At 42.3% G+C, this 22507-nt stretch overlaps 1 protein-coding gene across 2 annotated transcripts in view; it reads left to right on the forward strand.

Annotated features, from left to right (window-relative positions):
- ZDHHC9 (zinc finger DHHC-type palmitoyltransferase 9) overlaps positions 1-21377 on the forward strand; it is a 39053-nt gene extending 17676 nt beyond the window's left edge. The window contains exons 4-10 of one of the 2 annotated variants that reach the window (XM_062183934.1): positions 5051-5209; positions 10498-10635; positions 11921-11967; positions 12685-12789; positions 14903-15006; positions 15396-15492; positions 20482-21377. In XM_062183934.1, the coding sequence (XP_062039918.1) occupies positions 5051-5209; positions 10498-10635; positions 11921-11967; positions 12685-12789; positions 14903-15006; positions 15396-15492; positions 20482-20598 (767 nt within the window). In that variant the 3' untranslated portion in view covers positions 20599-21377. The remainder of the gene's footprint in view (positions 1-5050; positions 5210-10497; positions 10636-11920; positions 11968-12684; positions 12790-14902; positions 15007-15395; positions 15493-20481) is intronic. The other variant, XM_062183935.1, reaches the window with a different exon arrangement.
- Positions 21378-22507: the final 1130 nt, after the last annotated feature.

Here is a 22507-nt window from a genome sequence, read left to right on the forward strand (position 1 = left end):
AATCTTGGTGGGGGCAAGGGGTGGCGTTGTGATGTAGTGGGTTAAGCCACCACTTGCAACACTGGCATCCTGTATGGGCACCAGTTCCAGTCCTGGCTGTTCCACTTACAATCCAGCTCCCTGCTAATGCACCTGGGAAAGCAGTGGAAGATGTTTGGACCCCTGCATTCACGTGGGAGACCCGGGAGAAGCTCTTGACTCCTGGCTCCTGGCTTTGGCCCAGCCTAGCCCTGACCGTTGCAGCCATTTGGGGAGTGAACCAGCAGATGGGAGTTCTTACTCTCTCTGTCTCTCCCTTCCTCTCTGTAACTCTGCCTTCCGAATAAATAATCTAAAAAAATTAATCAAGGTGACAGAGATGAAGTGCTACAGTGTTTAGGAACCAGGGTGGCTTCCGGAATTCAAGCTGAACACTCCAGTCCTAGCTGAGGGGGTATCCTAGGAGCTTACAGTGGGAAAGAAGACTGTACTGTAAGAGCTAGGAGGGAGGGGAGCCTGCCAGACCAACAGTGCCTATCAGAGGGTTTCTCAAGGTCAGTACACCAGTAGCTTGAGTCGGCATGCAAGCCAGACAGAGTAGGAGAAAGGGACCCAGGACTTGTTAGTCCAAGATGCCCAGCCAGTAAAGCACAGTCTGTGGCTGCTAGCCTTTAGTTCTTTCAGGTCACTTTGAAGACTTATTTGCTTTTGTATTTCTTTTATTTTAGGTATGTTTTCCCCAGCTTTTTAAAAAAGATTTATTTATTTATTTGAAAGTCAGAGTTACACAAAGCGAGGAGAGACAGAGAGAGAGAGAGAGAGAGAGAGAGAGGTCTTTCATCCACTGGTTCACTCCCCAGATGGCTGCAACAGCCAGAGCTGTGCCAATCTGAAGCCAGGAGCCAGGAGTTTCTTCTGGGTCTCCCACGTGGGTGCAGGGGCCCAAGGACTTGGGCCATCTTCTATTGCTTTCCCACGCCATAGCAGAGAGCTGGATTGGAAATAGAGCAGCCAGAACTTGAACCGGTGCCCATATGGGATGCCGGCTACTGCAGGTGGTGGCTTTACCTGCTATGCCACAGTGCTGGCCCCTTCCCCTAGCTTTTTTTTTTTTTTTGACAGGCAGAGTGGACAGTGAGAGAGAGAGAGAGAAAGGTCTTCCTTTGCTGTTGGTTCACCCTCCAATGGCCGCCGCGGCCGGCGCGCTGCAGCTAGCGCACCATGCTGATCTGAAGGCAGGAGCCAGGTGCTTCTCCTGGTCTCCCATGGGGTGCAGGGCCTAAGCACTTGGGCCATCCTCCACTGCACTCCTGGGCCACAGCAGAGAGCTGGCCTGGAAGAGGGGCAACCGGGACAGAATCCAGTGCCCCGACCGGGACTAGAACCCAGTGTGCTGGCACCACAGGTGGAGGATTAGCCTATTGAGCTGTGGCGCCGGCCCCCCAGCTTCTTAATATTTCTTTTTTTTAAAGATTTATTTATGTACTTGAGAGGCAGAGTTACAGAGAGAGAGACAGAGAGGTCTTCTATCTGCTGGTTCACTCCCCAAATGACTGCAACTGCAGGAGCTGAGTTGATCCGAAGCCAGGAGATAGGAGCTTCTTTTGTATCTTCCACGTGGGTGCAGGGGCCCAAGCACTTGGGCCATCTTCTGCTGCTTTCCCAGGCTACCAGAAGGAAGCTGGATCAGAATTGGAGCAGGGGCCGGTGCTGTGGTGTAGCAGGTAAAGCCGCCTCCTGCGGTGCCGGCATCCCATATGGATGCCAGTTCGAGTCCCAGCCTGCTCCACTTCTGATCCAGCTCTCTGCTATGGCCTGGGAAAACAATAAAAGTTGGCCCAAGTGCTTGGGCCCCTGTACCCACATGGGAGACCCAGAAGAAGCTCCTAGCTCCTGGCTTCAGATTGGCGCAGCTCCGGCCGTTGCAGCCAATTGGGGAGTGAACCAACAGATAGAAGACACCTCTCTCTCTCTCTCTCTCTCTCTCTCTCTCTCTTTCTCTCTGCCTCTCCTTCTCTCTCTCTGTAGCTCTGCCTTTCAAATAAATAAATAAATCTTAAAAAAAGTGGAACAACCAGGACTTGAACTGGCACTCATATTGGATGCCAGTGCTGCAGGTGGATGCTTAACCTACTATGCCACAGCGCCGGCCCCCTTAATTTTCTTTTTTGAAAAATTTCAGCCTGTGTTAGTTGAGCTGAGGAGCAATCGGCTTATACCCCTTTGAGCTAGAACTACTCAGGGGTGGGGTGAGGTGGGAGTAGTGGGGAGAAAGGAGAGGTGAGGTATGTCAGCTCAGCTGGAGTTCTCAGGAGGCCTGGCAGAAACTGGAGGTAGTGAAGAGCAAGATAGTGAGGGAGAGTTACGAGTGCTGTTTTTTCTCCATCTGGGTTATTCTTTTATAATCCCCTGTCTATTCTCACATACAGAGAAACCGAGTTCAAGTCTGTGCCTCTACTTGTCTCTTGCATCTCACAGCAGGTTGTTAACAAGGTTACCTCTTTTCCACCTCATCACTGAGCCAGAGGCCCAGAGTCAAGCTGTCATGTGTGACCTGCGCATTTAGCATGTTTCTCAATAGAAAAGTACATTCTTGAGTTCATATGTGTTTATGGTAGGAAGCCTTTGTCAGCTTATATTCAGCCCAGTACTGGCTATGCTGTGTGTGGCAGAATGGAGAGAGAAGTCATGTGATGCCCTTGCCTCATGGTGGCCTCCTGGGGAGGGTGAACCATGACCCCTGTCTCCCAGGTGCCGTCATGTAAAGCAGATGCAAAGGAATATTAAGATGGCATACTGCTACTTATACCAGTTTCTAATGAATAGCAATCCCCATCCTTTTCAGACTGACATACTGTTATTGTTTGATTTCACAGCATCTACCCCACTCCACAAAAAAAAAAAAAGGAAAAATGTTCCATATGGCAGATATTTTTAAAATCAAAGTGAATAGAAAAAATTCTGTTTTTAGAATTATACTGCATGGAAAGGGTGCAACCAAACAGGCACTCGCATATACTGTGGATGGACAGGCATGCAAATTCATACATTCTATCTGGGAACCTGTTTGGCAATAAGGAACATGGGCTTTAAGGGTTCATGCTCTTTGACCTGGTGATTCTACTTCTCTGAGGGTTTAGCTAAAGGAAATAATCGGAAAATTTTGACAGATTACTGTAGAAGAATTTCTAGTGCATCGTTTCTTTTTAAAATATGAATGTAGTTGTTCTAGTGCCAGCAACTTAATGTATTACTGCTCAGATTTCAACATACTTTTCTTTTTTTCTCTGTTTTAGAAATTAATTTTAACACATGGATATATTCTTGGGGGATGGAGGAGGGGACTTGGATTGGAGTGGTGATCAAAGGGGATTTAAGCTATTATCTTTAATGTTCTGAGTTTTTATGTGCAACAGCCTTTAACTAATAAAAAACCAGAGACAACTAAATGCACAACAATCTGGAATGGTTAAATAGATCACAGAACACACATATCATGGGATATTACCAATAATGGTATTTTAGAAAAAAATTATAACCATAAGTAAATATTTATAGTCTAATGTTATATAAATAATTCATGATAAAAATTTCATTTATAATATGATCTTACACTTTAAAAATCATATTTACTTATCTGTTAAGAGAACATTAGAAGGAAATACACTAAAATGTATGAATATTTGAACTGAGAGACTATCAGTGATTTTTATCTTTCCTTTTTATGTTTTATGTTTTTTATGATAAGTATATTTTTTTAACATTTTATTTATTTATTTGAGAGGTACAGAGAGAGAGAGAGAGAGAGAGTGACAGTGAAGCACCTCCTATCTGCTGTTTCATTCCCTAAATGCCTGCAGTGGCTGGGGTGGGGCTGGGCTGGGATTGGGCTGGGCTGAAGCTAAGAGCTGGGAAATCAATCCAGGTCTCCCATGTGGGTGACAGGAGCCCCTAGGGTCTGCATTAGCTGGAAACTAGAGCCGGGAGCCAGACCTGGGAATTGAACTCAGGCACTGTGATACGGATGGGCATCTTAACTGGTGCCTTAACCATTAGGCCAAATGCTTGTTCCTGATCTTATTTTTTAAAAAGATTTATTTTTATTTATTTGAAAGGCAGAGTAACAGAGAGGGAGATGTATATATAGAAAGAAATCTTCTATCTGCTGTTTACTCCCCAAATAGCTGCAATGGCTGGTGCTGGGCCAGGCTGAAGCCAGGAACCTGGAACTCCATCTGGGTCTCCCACGTGGCTGGCAGGGGCCCAAGGACTTGGGCCATCTTCCACTGCTTCCCCAGGTGCATTAACAGGGAGCTGGATTGGAAGTGGTGCAGCTGGATCTTGAACCGGTGCCCATATGGGATGCCGGCACTGCAGACAGCAGCTTTACCCACTATGCCATAGCGCTGGCCCCATAATTTTTATTTCTTTATTAATGAAATTATAGGTTTTCATTTCATATTTTAGCCATTTTTTCTTTTATCATCTTTTTCTTCGCAATCAGATAAAAAAGAACTAGAAGAAATACTTTTTCACATGTGTACAACAGAATTGCTTGGCATGCAGTGGAATTTTGGGAGGGGACACTGTGTGATGTGAAAAGTCTCATCTGGGGATGAATGTGTTTTGAGATGCTGGCATCCTGTATCAAAGTACATGGTTCAAGTCCCAGCTCCTCTGTTCTGATGCAGCTTCCTGCTGATGTGCACCCTGGGAGGCAGCTGATGATGGCTCAAGTGCTTGAGTTCCCTGAACCTCTGTGAGAGACCTGGTTTAGGTTCTGGGCTGCTGGTGTTGGCCTGGCCTAGCCAGAACTGTTGAAGGCATTTGGGGAGTGAACCAGCAGATAAAAGATTTCTATCTCTCTGCTTTGCAAATAAAAAAATGAAAATAAATAAAGTACAATTTAAAAATCTATATGTAAAAAAAGAAAGTAGTCTGGAAATGCTCACCTAGAGAAGACTATGGCCTAGCAACCTTTGATCATGCCCATTTCTTTTAGAGAGGTGCTGAGATTTTGGGGCTCAAATAATGGCTAGTACTGATATGAGCTGTCTTTACTGATTTATAGAAGCTACTAACGGCGCGGTGCCCCAGGGCCAGCGACCACCCCCGCGTATCAAGAATTTCCAGATAAACAACCAGATTGTGAAACTGAAATACTGTTATACATGTAAGATCTTCCGGCCTCCCCGGGCCTCCCACTGCAGCATCTGTGACAACTGTGTGGGTGAGTAAAACCAAGGGGATGTTGACTTGGGGAAAGGCTGAGTTGAACAAGAGGGTTGGGGTAGTCAGCAATTCTTGGGAAAAATCAGTAGGAGTGGGAAGATAAATGGAAAACAAACTAGATTTAGATAGGAAATTGAGATAGGAAACAAGTTCTTGAGCAAGTGTCAATCAACTTACTTGTGTAGGTCAAGTCACAATTTAAATATCTTCTAGTTGATTTCTATTTTTAAATCCAAATAGGAAATTACAACTTTAGGCATGGAGGGTTTCCTCTGCTGGATCTGTCCCCGCAGGGCCCACCTTACAGAGGGGAGGAGGATCCTCATCCACAGGAGGGCAGTATTGAGGAGGGAAGGAGCATCTATGAGAAGCAGTGCTCCCAAGAAGAGGAAAGTTACTAGTGTTTATTGAGTTCCTACTACCTACAGGGCACCATGCCAAGTGCATTTTATGTCTCTCATTTAAGACTCATAACAGCTCTGTGAGATCAATGTTATCCCCATTTTACAGATGAAGTGCTTTTGTATTAAGTTCATGTAATTAGTGTGAGATGAAACTGAAACAGACCTTATTCTGAAGCTGTTTCTTCTTTTCCTGCTGCTGCTGCAAGAGTGGCGGGTATATGTGTGTGCATAAGATAGGGGTCTGTGCTTACATCCACGTATGGGCCTTCATTGCGGTCATTGCCTCCTGTGTGCTGAACCCGGGGGAAGATCAGATACAGACCATGGATGTGCCTATCGATAGGCATATGTGTGAAATTGCTGATATTATTAGGGAGCCTTCAGACATTCTGTATTCCATGTAGAATGCCTGAGTTCCCACTTTCCTGCTTGCCAATTCTTCAGACAGAGTTTACGGAGCTGTATCTGGCTTCTTGTGGTTCGAAGCTGTATGTAGTTGGGATTTTATACACTGAAATTAATTTCAAATAAACCAAGAAACAATATTTAGAAAAGATCTGATGTGAGGTTTTCATAAATAATTCGTTCTCATTAATATTCTTAAAATGTAAAGAAAAAACCATTTTTTAAGACACTACTAACATTCCACTAGAAATCTGGACAGTTCATAAAGCAAGAAATGCAATTGTCTAGTTAACATGAAATAAATATGAAAAAAGTGTTTTTTTCATATCTACAGAATTAACAAGGAAAACCAGATAATGCCTAGTTCTATACTGATAGGAATATAAATTGGAGCAAACTTTTGGGAAGACAGTCTAATAAAGATGATGAAGTCTTAAAACATGAGCATCCTTTGGTGCCAGTGATTTGGTTTCTAGGGAATCAAAGATGTGGTAAAACATCTAGGGGTGGGAGTGTTTCCTCAGGACTGTTGTGATAATGAAAAATTGGAAAGAACCTAGTAGTTCATCAGTAGATGAGTGGTCAAATAAATTACAGGATATTCATAAATTAGACCTTATGGAAAAAGCTCAAATCAGAAAACTAAGTGACATAAATAGGAGCTAGGCTACGTTTACATTGTGATCACAGTTGTATCATACAAAATGTAAAGATGTGTAAAGAGATAGGCAAAAAAATACACCAGAATGCTGTGGCTCATTATCTATGGGTTATGGGATTCTGAGTGATTTTTGTTTACTTGCTTTTTTTTTTCAAGTTGTCTAAAATGAACATGTATTACCAGAAAAAAGTGTTATTTAAAGCACTGTGAGAAACATCTATCTATATCAATCTGCATTTTTCTAGTTCTTTTACATGGCAGATTTGCTTAAAATGAAGCTTTATCTTTAATTCTTAACCTTAAGATTACCCTAACACCTTGGACATGTCATTCCTCTCTATTGCTTCCTTCCCTTTCCCAGAAAGATATATGAGGATTCTTCAAAAAGTTTGTGGAAAAGCAGAATTAAAAGATAAGTTTATTTTGGTGCAAAGTTTTTTTTGAAATCTGTACATAGATTTTTTTATAGCGTACACTTCCATGAACTTTTTGAAGAGCTCTTATATTGTTAAAACCAAAAGATGCACCATTCTTACAGCCTCATTTTTTTGACCAGTAAACAGCTTACTGCTATTTAAGAATGATATATTTTATTTTCTTTTTGGAGTCTATGATTCCTAAAACAGTACATATTCATTGTAGAAAAACATGGGAAGTAAAAAAGTATAACTAAAGTTTAATTCTAACCTCACTCTCCATTTTGCTGTATTTCCTTCCAGATTCTCATTTGCAGAATTGGACCATATATGATAGTTTTTTAATCTGTTTTTGTCCTTTAACATAGACCATGCATTTTTCTACATCTTAATAAATATTTTTAAATAGGTTATTTTAAAGATTACATAATCCATCATATGGTTATATTCTAATTCACTTAGGCAGTCTCCTCTCATTAGATGTTATTCATTATTTTAACATTGCACTCAAAATTATTAGACTTAAGAATGTAGAGAAATTGGAATTCCATACATTTCTGGTGGGAATGTGAAATGATGCAGCTGCTATGGAAATCAGTTTGGCAGTTCCTTAAAAAGTTAAACATAGAATTACCATATGACCCAGAAATTCTACTCCTGGGTATATACTTGTATTAGTGTGCTTGGGCTACCATAACAAAATACCATAGACTGGGTGGCTTGAACAGCAGAAATTTATTTTCTTACAGTTGTGGAGGCTGGAAGTCTAAGATGAAGGTGCTAGCAGGGTTGGGTTCTGGTGAGGCCTTTCTCTGTGACTTGCAGATGGTTGCCTTCTTGCTGTGTCTTTACCATGGCCTTTTCTCTGTACTCATACACTCCTAGCATCTCATCCTCTTCTTATAAAGACACCAGTCCTATTGGATTAGGGCTCTACCCTTATGAACTCATTTAACCTTAGTAACAGCCTTAAAGGTCCTATCTGCTATTACTCATAAAGGGGTACAAGTCAGTTCATAACAATATTCAATTGAAGATAGGGACTGAAAACTTAGTTGTAGGCCAGTGTTCGTTGCATCAATATTTACAGTAGCCAAAAGGGGGAGACAATCCAAATGTCCTTCATCAGATGGATGAATAAACAAAATATGGTGGCCGGCGCTGTGGCTTAACAGGCTAATCCTCCGCCTTGCGGCGCCGGCACACCAGGTTCTAGTCTCGGTTGGGGCACTGGATTCTATCCCGGTTGCCCCTCTTCCAGGCCAGCTCTCTGCTGTGGCCTGGGAAGGCAGTGGAGGATGGCCCAAGTGCTTGGGCCCTGCACCCCATGGGAGACCAGGAGAAGCACCTGGCTCCTGGCTTCGGATCAGCACGATGCGCCAGCCGCAGCGGCCATTGGAGGGTGAACCAACGGCAAAGGAAGACCTTTCTCTCTGTCTCTCTCTCTCACTGTCCACTCTGCCTGTCAAAAACAAACAAACAAACAAAAAACAAAAACAAAATATGGCATATACATGCAATGGAATATTGCTCAGTTACAAAAAGTAATGAAGTACTGATGCATGCTATAACATGGGTGAACCTTAAAACATGCTATGTGAAAGAAGTCAAACCCAAAAGGACAAATACAAGTATTGTATGATTCCACTTACATGAAACATCTAGAATAGGCAAATTCATAGATAGACAAGATTAGAAGTTGCCAGGCCTTGGAAAAGGGGAAAATAGAGAGCTATTGCTTAATGGCTACAGAATTTCTGTTTGGGGTAATAAAAGGTTGCATATGTAGACAGTGGTGATAGTTGTACAATATTGTGAATGTAATTAATGCCACTGTATTGTATGCTTAAAATAGTTAAGATGGAAAATTGTATGTTATATATCTTACCACAAAAAATTGAATAGAACATTGTTGAACTTAAATTTCTGTGTGCATCTCCATTTCCTTGTGAAAAATGGCTGAAAATGGATTTATTCTGCCAAAGGAGTATGAACATTATTAAGGTTCTTGATACATACTGCCAAATTGCTTTCTGGAAATATTCTTTCAATTTCTATTCCCACAAGCAGTGCATTGGAGTATCCTGTTCTCACTAACACTAGGTGTTGTTATTTATATTCTTATTTTGATAGGTGACAAGAATCTTACTGTTTTACTACATTGCACTGAATTATTAGTGAATTTGTAGAGAATTAGACATGTTTATACTGTATTTATGAACTGTTTTTGCTGTTTGTTTTATATATATAAATTTCTATTTTCAGTTTTATTGAGGTATAATTGGCAAAAAGTACATGTATTCAAGGAGTACAATGTGATAATTTGACATAAGTATACACTGTGATGAACCATAATCAAATTAACATATCCATTACCTTACACAGTTGACAGTTTGTGTGTGTGTTTGTGTATGTGTGTATGTGGTGAAGACATTTAAGATGTACTTTCTTATCAACTTTCAAATAACATTTGACTATATACTTGAGAAAATGTTTGTATTTTCTTACTAATTTGTAAGAATTTTTTGTATAGTCAGATACAAATTAACGTACATTGCCATTGTTTTTTAAAAGTATTTTTAACATACACTGAATATTTTCCTAAAGTTTATGGAATAAAATCTATTTTTCTTTGTTATCTTTCCCATCATGCTTAGAATGTATTTTTTCTATACAGAGAATAAATGTCCATCTGTTTTTACAGTGTTCATTTTAATGAATTGACTTTGTTTTTACACTTATTCTTTAATTCATCTGGAATTTATTTTGACAAATAGTGTGAGGGGGAAAAAATCCACCCTTATTTTCTACCAATTAGCCAATTGTCTCAGGATTGTTTATGAGATAATACATTTCTTTCATCATTGATTTTGTAATGCTGTGTTTTATTGGAGAGTAAACTCTTACATATTCTAGAGTCTGTTTTTGGGCTCTTTCCATTATTGAGCTATGCCATACCACTAAAATATATTATAGTTTTATGGTTTTAATAAGTGGAGGTGAAGAAAAACTGCGCTACTCATTCTTCAGATTTTCTTTGACTATTTTCATCTATTTATTTTTCTTGAACTTAGTAGGCCCATCTGCTAAGGTTTTTATGTGAGAAAACCGTGTCTCAGCTTTAATTGGCAAATAGGGGCAGATCACTTAACTGCATGGTGCCTTAGTTTCCTCATCTATGAAATGGGAGGAAGTATATTCCCTTTTGCCCAACTTCCAGGTTGACTGTGGAGACAAGTGAGATGGTTGTATGAACATTTCTAAAAAGTGAAAGAATTGCATGTTTTCTCAACTGAAATAGACAGTGACACTGGAGCTCTTTGAATTAGGTGTTATGTGCATGGCAGGGTTGCCCTTTGTTCTGGAGGCTTTGGCACTGGACTCTGTCTTTCTCCCACAGAACGCTTCGACCATCACTGCCCCTGGGTGGGGAATTGTGTTGGAAAGAGGAACTACCGCTACTTCTACCTCTTCATCCTTTCTCTCTCCCTGCTCACAATTTATGTCTTCGCCTTTAACATCGTCTATGTGGCACTCAGTGAGTATGTGGGGCTAGTGTCTGTTGTTGGAATAGCCATGAGATTGGGAAGACTTGAGGACAGCTTGGGACAGGAGGTGGTTGGGTTTCCTGATGGGACCTTTGTTGTGGTGAAGGCACTGTAGGACCAGTTAAAAATTAGCACTACCATCTGTTCGGGAGCAGGGCTGCAAACCTCAGCTAACAGCAGTGTTTACTGAGGATTTGGCCTTCTCACTGGCTCTCTGCAGAGAACCTGGTCTTAATTACTGGTCTAGACCAGAGTATTGGGCATTTCTAAAGTGATCCCAAAGGTTGGGGGTGTGTTTTGGCATTCTCTCTACTGCCTTGTAACACCTGCTTTGTGCTAAGTGGTAGAAAGGGTTTTAGCCAAGAAATACTTTTTAGTAGCTTATGGTCTGCTTTTGGAAATAAGAAAATATGAGGATGATTCAAAAAGTTCAGGGAAAATAGAATTAAAAGATGAATTTATTTTGGTGCGCTGGTTACAATGATACTTGGGATGCCCACATCCCATATCAGAATGCCTGGGTTCAAGCCCCTCCCTTTGCTTCTGATCTGGATTCCTGCTAGTGTACACCCTGGGAGGCAGCAGGTGATGGCTCGATTACTTGGGTCCCTGTCATGCAAATTGATTTCTTGGCTCCTGGCTTTGGCCTAGACAGCTCTGAGTATTGTAGGCATTTGGGGGAGTGAGCCAGTGGATAGAAAAATCTCTGTCTGCTTCTTAAATAAATAAAAATAAATAAAACCACCAGATATTCTATATTTGCACCAAAATAAACTGACCTTTTAACTCCATTTTCCATGAACTTGAGGTAACCTTGCACATACACACACATATCCACACATCTAAGGGCAGATGGGATGTGGAGTTAAAGGAGTGGTCTGAATGAAGACAGCTTCCAAAGAGAGAAGCTCTGAGCTGTATTTTAAACGAGGAAGTGGCACAGATAGGTAAGGAGAGGATTGTTTTTGGTGGTTATTTCTGATTTCTTTCATCTGTTAGTATCCCCCTACATGTCTGTAGTTGAGGGCTAGGCTCAAGGCTTGGCTTATGCCCAGCTCTCTAGTCCAGTACCTGGTCTTGCACTGGAAATATGAACTCTTTTGTAATTAGTCTACCAATTGAAGGTGAGAATTCTCACCCTTGCCTGTGTGAGAGCTTATCTCTTGCCAGTGTGTAACACGTGATAGGGAGGGAAGGAAGTGAGCAGGTACTAGGAGAGTGTGTAGTTTTGACTGAATTCACTAATTTTTCTCTCTACCCCTCTTAATTTCACAGAATCCTTGAAAATTGGCTTTCTGGAGACGTTGAAAGAAACTCCTGGAACATATCCTCCCTGGCAGTATGTCCTGTGAAGCCTTCTTAAACTACTTTCCAGCATTTTTCTTCCCTGCAGTTCTCCCACCACCTAGTTTTTCAAACATTGGAGAGTGCCAAAGTCTAAAATAAAAAATGTAGTCTTAGTGATAAAAACCAGAATGGAAGATGGCCAGGGCTTAAAAGGAGGTCTTTCCTTCACCCACTTTGTGGCTGTCTCTCTTCCAAGTCCTTCTTATCCCAGGCTCAGCCCTGTCTCCTCTAGTAGACTACTTTGCCTAAATACACCTCTCATGTTGCTTACCGGAAGCCCCATCATCCTGTTACAGCTAAGGCAGCATTTCTGAAAAGCAGATTCAGATGAGATGTCTATAAATCATTTTCTCCCACTAATTTTTCATTTAAAAAGTTTATTTTTTGATGAGATTTTCATTGGCAGTGATGGCCAACATTGTTTAGCTTTGACCCCCTCCTAGCTATCACCTTCCAAGGGCCAATGATAAATAAATAGGTATCCACTTAAATATACTAGAGATCTGTTTGTAGTAAATAAGCAGAAATCCTTTACTTTTCATAAGGGATCTATCCAATGAGTTTAGAATTTATCTTTTGTTTTATATGGATACTTGGCCTTTTATGATATACATTCCAAGAGGTAAAGATGGTGTGACTGGTGTCATGGAGTTCCCTGATGTAGCTTCTTCATCATTCCTTAACCTCACCTCACTGTTCTAGAAGTTCTCATCTGCTTCTTCACACTATGGTCCGTTGTGGGACTGACTGGATTTCACACTTTCCTCGTGGCTCTCAACCAGACAACCAATGAAGACGTGAGTCAACTTCTTTTCTCCTCACCATGTATTTTCCTCCCAAAAGCTTATTCTATTGTTACCTGCTAGAGAGCTGAATCTTCAGCCCAGGAGGTTGAGGCAAGCAGAAACCTGCTATGAGAGAATATTAGATGTGTGGAAGAGAAACAGACTGCTTTGTTTGGAGCTGGGTGCCTATAGGGCACTAAGAAAAAGAGATTGAAGGGCAGGTATTTGGCCTAGCAGTTAAGATACTGATTGGGATGTCAGCATCCTGTATCTCAGTACCTGGCTTCGAGTCCCAGCTCTGACTCTGCTACTGATTCCAGCTTCCTGCTAATGCACATGGTGGGGCACAGTGGTGATGGCTCAAGTGACTGGACTCCTGCCACCCACATAGGAGACCTGGATTGGGTTCTTGGCTCTGGGCTTTGGCCTGGCCCAATGTGGGTTGTTGTGGGCATTTGAGGAGTGAACGAGTGCTTGGGAGCTCTTTATCTCTTTCTCACTCTCTCTTTCTCACTGCCCCTCAAATAGAGTCCCATGCACGGTGCATGGTGTAGTGGGTTAAACTGCCGCATGTGACATTCTGTTGGAATGCTGGTTCGAGTCCTGGCTGTTCTACTTCTGATCCAGCTTCCTGCTAATGTGCTTGGGAAGGCAGCGAATGGTGACCCAAGTACTTGGACACCTGCCACCTGTGTGGGAAACCTAGATGGAGTTCCTGGCTCATGGCTTCAGCCTAGCCTAACCCTGGCTGGTGTGGCCGTTTGGGGACTGAACTAGTAGATGGAAGATTCTGTCTTTCTCTGTGTGTGTGTCCCTTTGTTTCTTTGTCACTCCATCTTTCAAATAAACAAATAAATCTTTTTTAAAAAAGAAAAAAGATGAAGAGGTTGAAAAGTTTACATGGGTACAAGGTCATTAACTGTTTATAGGTTCTTAAAGGCCAGATGGTGCCTCTAGATTTGGAATGACTCAAGACAGTTGTACTGAATAAATACTTATTTTTATTTTTATGTTTATTTATTTGTTTTTGACAGGCAGAGTTAGACAGTGAGAGAGAGACAGAGAGAAAGGTCTCCCTTCCATTGGTTTACCCCCCAAATGGCTACCATGGCCAGCGCGCTGCGCCGATCCAAGCCAGGAGCCAGGTGCTTCCTTCTGGTCTCCCAGGCGGGTGCAGGGCCCAAGCACTTGGGCCATCCTCTACTGCCTTCCCGGGCCACAGCAGAGAGCTGGCCTGGAAGAGGGGCAACCGGGACAGGATCGGTGCCCCAACCGGGACTAGAACCTGGTGTGCCAGCGCCGCAAGGCGGAGGATTAGCCTAGTGAGCAATTTTTAAATGTATAATTCATTCATATTGTTAATCATTGCCACCATGCAGTTCTAAAACTTTTTTTTAATATAAGATTTAGTGATTTATTTGAAAGGTACAGTTACAGAGAGGAGAGACACAGAGGGAAAGGTCTTCCATTTACTGGTTCACTCCCCAAATGGCCGCAATGGCTGGGGCTGGGCCAGACCAAAGCCAAAAGCTTCTTCCGGGGCTCTCATGTGGGTGGCAGGAGCCCAAGCACTCAAGTCATCTTCTGCTGCCTTCCCAGGTGCATTAGCAGGGAGCTGGATTGGAAGTAGAGCAGTCAGGTCTCGGACCAACACCCATATGGGATGCCAGCGCTGCAGGTGGCAGCTTTGCTTGCTGCACCACAGTGTTAGCCCCATTTCTAGAACTTTTTCATCATCCCATGCTATATGTCTCCAAAACAATTTTTATTTTTATTTTTTATTGTTTGATGGGGAGAGAGACAGAGAGAGACTAATTTTCCATCAGCTGGTTACTTCCTAAATGGCCGCAACTGCCTGTCAGAACTTAGCCAGGCCAAAGCCAGAAGCCAGGAATTCCATCTGGGTCTTTCCCATAGGTAGCAGGAGCCCAAATACTTGGGCCATCTTCTGATGTTTTCCCAGGTGCATTAACAGGGGACTGAATGGGAAGCAGAGCAACTGGGACTCGAACCAGCACTCTAGATATGGTATGCTGGCATCACAAGTGGTGGTTTACCCTGCTGCACCACAACTCTGGCCCCTTCAAAACAATTTTTAATGTAAGCCTTGGCTTTTATCTTGCAGATCAAAGGATCATGGACAGGGAAGAATCGCGTCCAGAATCCCTATAGCCATGGCAACATTGTGAAGAACTGCTGTGAAGTGCTGTGTGGCCCCTTGCCCCCCAGGTACTTAGGAGACTAAAAGGTCCTGGCGCTCTTGGAATGAACAACTTAACCTAATCCTGTTACCTGGTCTGATACATTCTTCTGAATGTGACCTTGTGGTATCAAAAAAGGTCTCCCTAAGGATTGTGACTTGATAGCATATCTACATGGGCCATAGACTATGGGCTGGTTGTTTTGAATGGATGCTGTTTCATTTTTTTGTACCCTAGTTAATATGGCACTGGTTTGTCTAAGAAAAAGTGAATGAAAGATAGGAGGCATGTGCCCAGATCAGGCTAGATTGCCAAAGGCCTAGTTTATGTTTTTTAATATACACAGCAATGTTCAGTGGGCTGTGTGGGTGGAGGAGTGAATGCCAATTCCTTGATTAACTCTCCTGTCTCCTTCAGTGTGCTGGATCGAAGGGGTATTTTGCCACTGGAGGAAAGTGGAAGTCGACCTCCCAGTACTCAAGAGACCAGTAGCAGCCTCTTGCCACAAAGCCCAGTAAGTGTTTCTGACTTAAGGCTAAGTTGATGCTAGAGAGGGTGCAGGCTAATTTTACAGTTTAGAAATATGATATAGTTAGGCAATTTTGTATCCTGATCACCTTGGCTTCCCTATCTTTTCTCTCTTCTGTCTTGATACTGCCTTCAGATCTCTGTGCTTTTGAAAGTAGATTGAACTGTATTCATTTCTTTGAGATTTACTTTTAAGCAGCTTCTCTGTGCCAGCTACTCTGCTAGGTGCTGAGGGTACCGCAGTGTGCAAGGCAGACTGTCCCTGCTCTCAAGGAGCTCATTAATCTAGTGGAGCTGAGAGACGTGAAATCAGACTACTCCTCAGCAGCCTGAAGGGTGCCTTGATGAGGGAAGCGTGTAGGGGCAAAAATAGGGGTCAGGGATGATGTTGGAGTTAGTGATGGGGTTACCTTGGGAGAAAGAGGCTTCCTTCCTGGAATATGCAGATGTTGTGGAAAGTCTCCCAGCTGCCCTGCTCAAGATGTGTTTTGTCAAGTATGTTCTTATTATTTGAACTTTTTTCTCTTTTTTAAAGATTTATTTATTATATGTGAAAGAGTTACACAGAGAGAGACGGTGAGGCACACACACACATACACACAGAGAGGTCTTCAATCCGCTGGTTCACTCCCCAATTGGCTGCAATGGCTGGAGCTGTGCTTCCAAGTCAGGAGCCAGGAGCTTCCTCCAGGTCTCCCACATAGGTATAGGGGCCCAAGGACTTGGGCCATCTTCCACTGCTTTCCCAGGCCATAGCAGGGAGCTGGATCAGAAGTGAAGCAGCCGGGACATGAACCGGCGCCCATCTGGGATGCCGACACTACAGGCGGCAGCCTCACCCGCTATGCCATAGCACCAGCCCCTAAACTTTTTTTTTCCTAAGAGCTCTATTAGAGATGATTCACATACCATATAGTCTATTTAAAATGGATGATTCACTTGTTTGTAGTGTATTTATAGAGTTGTACAATCATCACAACAATCAATTTAAAAATATTTTAATTACCCCTGCCCTCAGAAGCTCTGTACCCATTAGCAGTCATTCTTCTTCTCTTTAACTTCCCCAGCCCATCCCTAGGCAACTAATAATCTAATTCCTTTTGCTGTAGATTTGTTTCTTCTTTACATTTCATGTAAATGGACTCATACAATATGTGGCCCTTTGTGACTAGCTTCTTTTACTTAGCTTTATATTTTCAAGGTAGCATAGAGCAGTACTTCATTCTTTTATGTGCTGAATAATATTCCAGCATACAGTTATGTTACATTTATTTATCCATTCATCAGTTGGTAGACATTTGATTTATTTACATCTTTTGATTATTATGAGTAATATAACTGTGAACATCCATGTACAAGTCTTTTAAATATTCATTAATTCATTTATTTGAAAGGCAGAGTTACAGAGAGACAGAGGCAGAGAGAAAGAGAGAGAGAGAGAGAGAGAGAGAGAGGTCTTCCATTGGTTCATTCCCTAGATTACCGCAATGGCTGGAGCTGTGCCAATCCAAAGCCAGGAGCCAGGAATTTCTCCCGGGTCTCCTATGTGGGTGCAGGGGCCCAAGCACTTGGGACGACATCTTCTACTGCTTTCCCAGGCCACGGCAGAGAGCTGGATTGGAAGTGGAGCAGCCAGGACTCGAACTAGAACCCATATGGGATGCTGGCACTGCAGGTGGCGGCTTTACCCACTATGCCATAGCACCGGCCCCCATGTATAAGTTTTTATGTGGACATGTTTTTATTTCTCTTGGCTATATACCTGAGAATATAATTTCTGAGTCAGATGGTAACTCAACGTTTATGACGGCCAGCACCGTGGCTTAACAGGCTAATCCTCCGCCTTGCGGCGCCGGCACACTGGGTTCTAGTCCCGGTTGGGGCGCCGGATTCTATCCCGGTTGCCCCTCTTCCAGGCCAGCTCTCTGCTATGGCCCGGGAAGGCAGTGGAGGATGGCCCAAGTCCTTGGGCCCTGCACCCGCATGGGAGACCAGGAGAAGCACTTGGCTCCTGGCTTCGGATCAGCACGATGCGCCAGCCGTAGTGGCCATTGGAGGATGAACCAATGGCAAAAAGGAAGACCTTTTTCTCTGTCTCTCTCTCACTATCCACTCTGCCTGTCAAAAAGAAAAAAAAAAGTTTATGAGGGGTCTTCAGAAAGTTCGTGGAAAATTGGGTACTAAAAAAGTCAAGCATGAATTTCAAAAATTTTAGCACCAAAATAAAATTCTATTTTAATTCCATTTTTCTATGAACTTTTGTTCGTAGGCGTACCCTTGTATTTAACCTTTTGGGGCAATTTTAAACTCTTTTCCAAAGTAGTTGTACCATCTTACATCCCTACTAACAATATGTGAGGTTTCCAGTTTCTCTATATCCTTGGCAACTATTATCTGACATTTTGAACATAGCTATCTTAGTGGGTGTGATGTGGGTTCATTGTGGTTTTAATTTATATTTTCCTGATGACTAATGATATTGAGCATCTTTCCATGTGCTCTTTGGCACTTGTATATTTTCTTTGGAGAAGTGTATATTTGGATAATTTCTCCATTTTAAAAATTGAGTTATTTATCTTTTTTGTTGTTGAGTTGTAAGTGTTCTTTATATAATTTATATACAAGTCCTTTGCCAGATACATGATTTGCAATTATTTTCTCTCATCCTATGGATTGTCTGTTCAATTTCTTGATGGTAACCTTTGAAGCCCAAAAGTTTTAAATTTTGATGTAATCCAATTTACTCAGTTTTCATTTGTGGCTTATACTTTTGGTGTCATATCTAAGAAACCGTTGCCTAATCTAATGTCATGAAGATTGATATTTTGTTTCCTTGTAATAATTTTATAGTTTTATCTCTTAGATATTTAATCCATTTTTAGTTCATTTTTATATATGCTTTGAGGTAGGGGATCTGTATTCTTTCTTTTGCCTATAGATATTCCATTGCCATTGTATCATTTGTTGAAAAAACTAGCCTTTTTTCAGTCCTTGTCAAAGATCAATTGATCATAAATGTGAGAGTTTATTTCTAGATTCTCAACTATTGATCAGTATATCTGTTCTCATGGCAGTCCATACTGTCTTGGTTATGTTAGTATTGTAGTAAGTTTTAAAATTGGGTAATGTGAGTCTTCCAACTTTGGATATTCTAGATCCCTTGAATTTCCATATGAATCTTAGGATCGGCTCATCAGTTTCTGCAAAGAAGCAAGTTGGAATTTTAATGGGAATTGCATTGAATCTCTAGATCAATTTGGGGAATATTGCCATCTTAGCAAATTTGACTTCGGAGCCATTAATATGAGCTGTCTTTGCATCTGTTTAAGATTATCTTTAATTTTTAAGCAATATTTTGTAGCTTTCAGAATGTAAGTTTTATACTTTCACTGCTTTATCATAAGTATTTTATTCTTTTTGCTATTATTGTAGATGAGGGTTTTTTTCCTAATTTTATTTTCAGATTGTTTATTGGCAGTATGTAGAAATACAGTTGATTTTTGTATATTGGCCTTGTATCCTGAAATCTTATGAAACTTATTCTAAAATATTTTTAGTAGAATTGAACTTTGTTTTTAAATGGGATCCTACTCTTAAGTGAATGCTTTTTGTAAGGTAAATCGTTGCTCACTACTTAGCTTTTTCTGAATTTTGAATTTTATTTTGAATTTTGTTATTATTTGAGAGAGAGAGAGACAGAGATGGAGACAGAGACAGAGACAGAGACAGAGAGAGAGAGATCCTATTTGTGGTTTACTCCCAAAATGCTCAGAATGACCTGGCTCACAGACTAAAGTCAGGAGCTGGGAATGCAATCCAGGACTCCCATGTGAGTGGCAGAGGCCTAGTTATTTGAGCCAACAGGGTTGCCTCCAAGGGTGTACATTCACAGGAAGCTGGAATTAGAAGCATATTTGAGGGACCAGTGCTGTGGCGTAGCAGGTAAAGCTGCTGCCTGCAGTGTAGGCACTCCCATATGGGTGCTGGTTTGAGTCCCAGCTGCTCCACTTCTGATCCAGCTCCCTACTAATGTGCCTGGGACAGCAGTGGGAGATGGCCCAAATCCTTGGGCCCCTGCAGCCACATGGGAGACCTAGAAGAAACTCTAGGCTCCTGGCTTAAAATCAACCCAGCTCCAGCTGTTGCTGGAGCCATTTGGGAGGTGAACCATCAGATGGAAGCCCGCCCGCCCTCTCTCTCTCTCTCTCTCTCTCTGCCTCTGCTTCTTTCTGACTCTGCCTTTAAAATAAATAAATAAATCTTTTTAAAAAACCCCAAGCATATCTGAGACTTAAACCCAGGCACTCGGATAATGGGATGTGGGTGTCCCAACTGCTGGCTTAACTGCTAGATCAAATGCCTGTTGCTAATTTTTAACGTCCAGCAAAGCCAGGTTTATGTATTATTGTCATCATTTTAAATATCACTTTTTAGATGAGTCTGATTTCAAATTGTTACAATCTACAGTAGTGATTCTCAGCTGAATGTGGGGAAGGGTAGTGTTTTAGAATCACTAAGAGGGCATTTTCAAACCACATCTGACCATCAACATTTTGACACCCTACCTTCTTTGGTTTAGAATTGCAGTTCTAGTGAGGTGTGTGTTAGGGCAGAAACAGAATTGAGAACTATTGGTTCAAGCTATGTTAGACAAGAACATTATAACATTCTTTTGGGAGGTGGGGGAGTGCCTGACATATGCAGTTATTTGTGCTCCCTATTACTATTATTATTATGAGTGATAGTGGGAAATCAGTCCATGAAGACAATTAAGGATAGAGCTCAAATCTACCTGTGTCGCATCTTGCTGAGAAGCAGATAGCCTGGTCTTGGCTTTAAGTTTGGGCTCGTGGCTGCATGTCTGTAGTATCAGTGTGGTTGCGGGGTTCAGAGGAAGAGTTTAGTGTCTGCAGATTCTTTGCATTTGGATTTTGAAGGAGAACACTGTGTCAAATATGATATCTTTTCTTCGTAGGCACCAACAGAGCATCTGAATTCAAGCGAGATGCCAGAGGACTCTAGCTCTCCGGAAGAGATGCCGCCTCCAGAACCCCCAGAGCCAGCACAGGAGGCGACTGAAGCTGAGAAGTAGCCTATCTGTGGAAGAGACTTTTGTTTGTGTTCATTAGGGCTATGAGAGATTTCAGGGGAGAAGATAAACTTGAGACAGAGAGCAAGTAAGCTGTTCATTTTCCCGGTTTTTTGGTCATTAGTCACCCAATTGCACACTGGCATTTTCTTGCTGCAAGCTGCAAGCTTTTTATTTTTTATTTTTTAAATTTCTATACTCAAGGCAGTAGCAGAAGATGTCAGTCACCTCTTGTAATGGACAAATGGATCTCTTGGGCCTTGACACCGGTTTTCCATGGCCTCCAGCCATAAGGTCTTCCTGGACTCTCCTCTCTCCCCTCCAGATCCCAGCCCTCCTGCTTGGAGCCGTTAGTCTCATTTTGGGGCTAAAGGTTTCTCAGACTGGGCTCAAATGCTCTCAGGCTGCTGCTTGTCCCTAGTGTAGAGGCAGTCGCAGAGACCATTGGCCAGAGAATTTTAACTGGATTCTTGAGGCCTCCAGAATTAATAAAGATGGAGAGTGGGGTTGGAGGATTCTCTTGGCTACCAAGTGCCAGCCTTGCCAGCTAATCCTTTTAGGAATGGGGCAGGTACTTTCCACTTGTTGTATTTATTCGTGTAGCTTCTCCTTTGTCCCCCATCTACTCTCTAACACTAAGTCCCACTATCTTCCCATTAGATACATGTAAGTAAGTGTAGTGGAGATAACAATTTACATTTCTCATAGAGTTCCCAGAAACTTTTTAATGCCTCTGCTGTTCTCAGTAAGAATTAATGAGATGCCAATGGCGTATCCTTTTATACTCTCTGTCTCATTTCTTTTCCCTCCTCATTAGCCCCTTTTAATTTGTTTTTCCTTTTGACTTTGCTCTCACTAGGAGCAGGAATGGCAGTAATAAAAGTCTGCACTCTGGTCCTTCCTTTTCTTCAGAGGAAGCCTAAGTGCTCACTTAAACACTACCCCGTCAGACTCCCTGTGTGTGGCCTGCAAAGGCCCTGAATGCACAAATGTGGAAACCAAGGCACAGAGAGGCTGTCCTCTCCTTTCCTCTCCCCTTATGTCCCCTTAAAAAAAGGAAAAAACAAAAAAACTGCTAGCCAGTACTTCCATTAAGCCTTGGCTGAGTGAGGGAAAGCCCAGCACTGCTGCCCTCCCAGGGAACCCACTCCAAGGCCTCAGCCCACCTTGAGCTACGGTAACCACACCGGGGGCTTCCTCCAAGCCCCACTCTTCCAGCACTTCCACCGGCAGAGTCCCAGAGCCACTTCACCCGGGGGGTGGGCTGTGGCCCCCAGTCAGCTCTGCTCAGGACCTGCACTATTTCAGGGAAGAAGATTTATGTATTATATGTGGCTATATTTCCTAGAGCACCTGTGTTTTTCTCTTTCTAAGCCAGGGTCCTGTCTGGATGACTCATGGGGGTGGGGGAGTGTAAACCAGAACTTTTAATCTATTTGAAGGCGATTAAACTGTGTCTAATGCAAACTGCCTGCCTCCTCCTTCCCCCTTCCATTTCAAGAACCACCTTGGGGGTGTGAACGTGTCTGTGTTGGGGGTGGGGTGGGGGTGGGGGTTGGAGGGGGTTGTTTGTTACTACCCATACTTCCATTTTTCAGGGGACCCTTGGGTTGGAGTGATAGCTCCCAAACTCTTCATTGAAGCATATGACATTCTGGGCCAAAGTTGATCTTAATCTGGATTATGAAGAAAGGACTTCCAAGTCAGTACACAGTGTGAGCAAAATCAGAAGGGTAGGGAGAGTATATTTACTTTAGAGCTCAAGTTCTTTATTAGGGTGTTGTTTTAAAGCAGATGGATGCCATTAATTGCAAACAAGTCTTGCTTATTAAAGCAGGCTTATCAGGGCCTTCCCCTGGAAATATTTTGTGAGTGATCTTTTACAAGTGATGTCATGTATTTCTTTTTAAAT

This window comes from Lepus europaeus, chromosome X (genome assembly GCF_033115175.1).
Source record: "Lepus europaeus isolate LE1 chromosome X, mLepTim1.pri, whole genome shotgun sequence".
In the NCBI taxonomy this organism is placed as follows: Eukaryota; Metazoa; Chordata; class Mammalia; order Lagomorpha; family Leporidae; genus Lepus; species Lepus europaeus.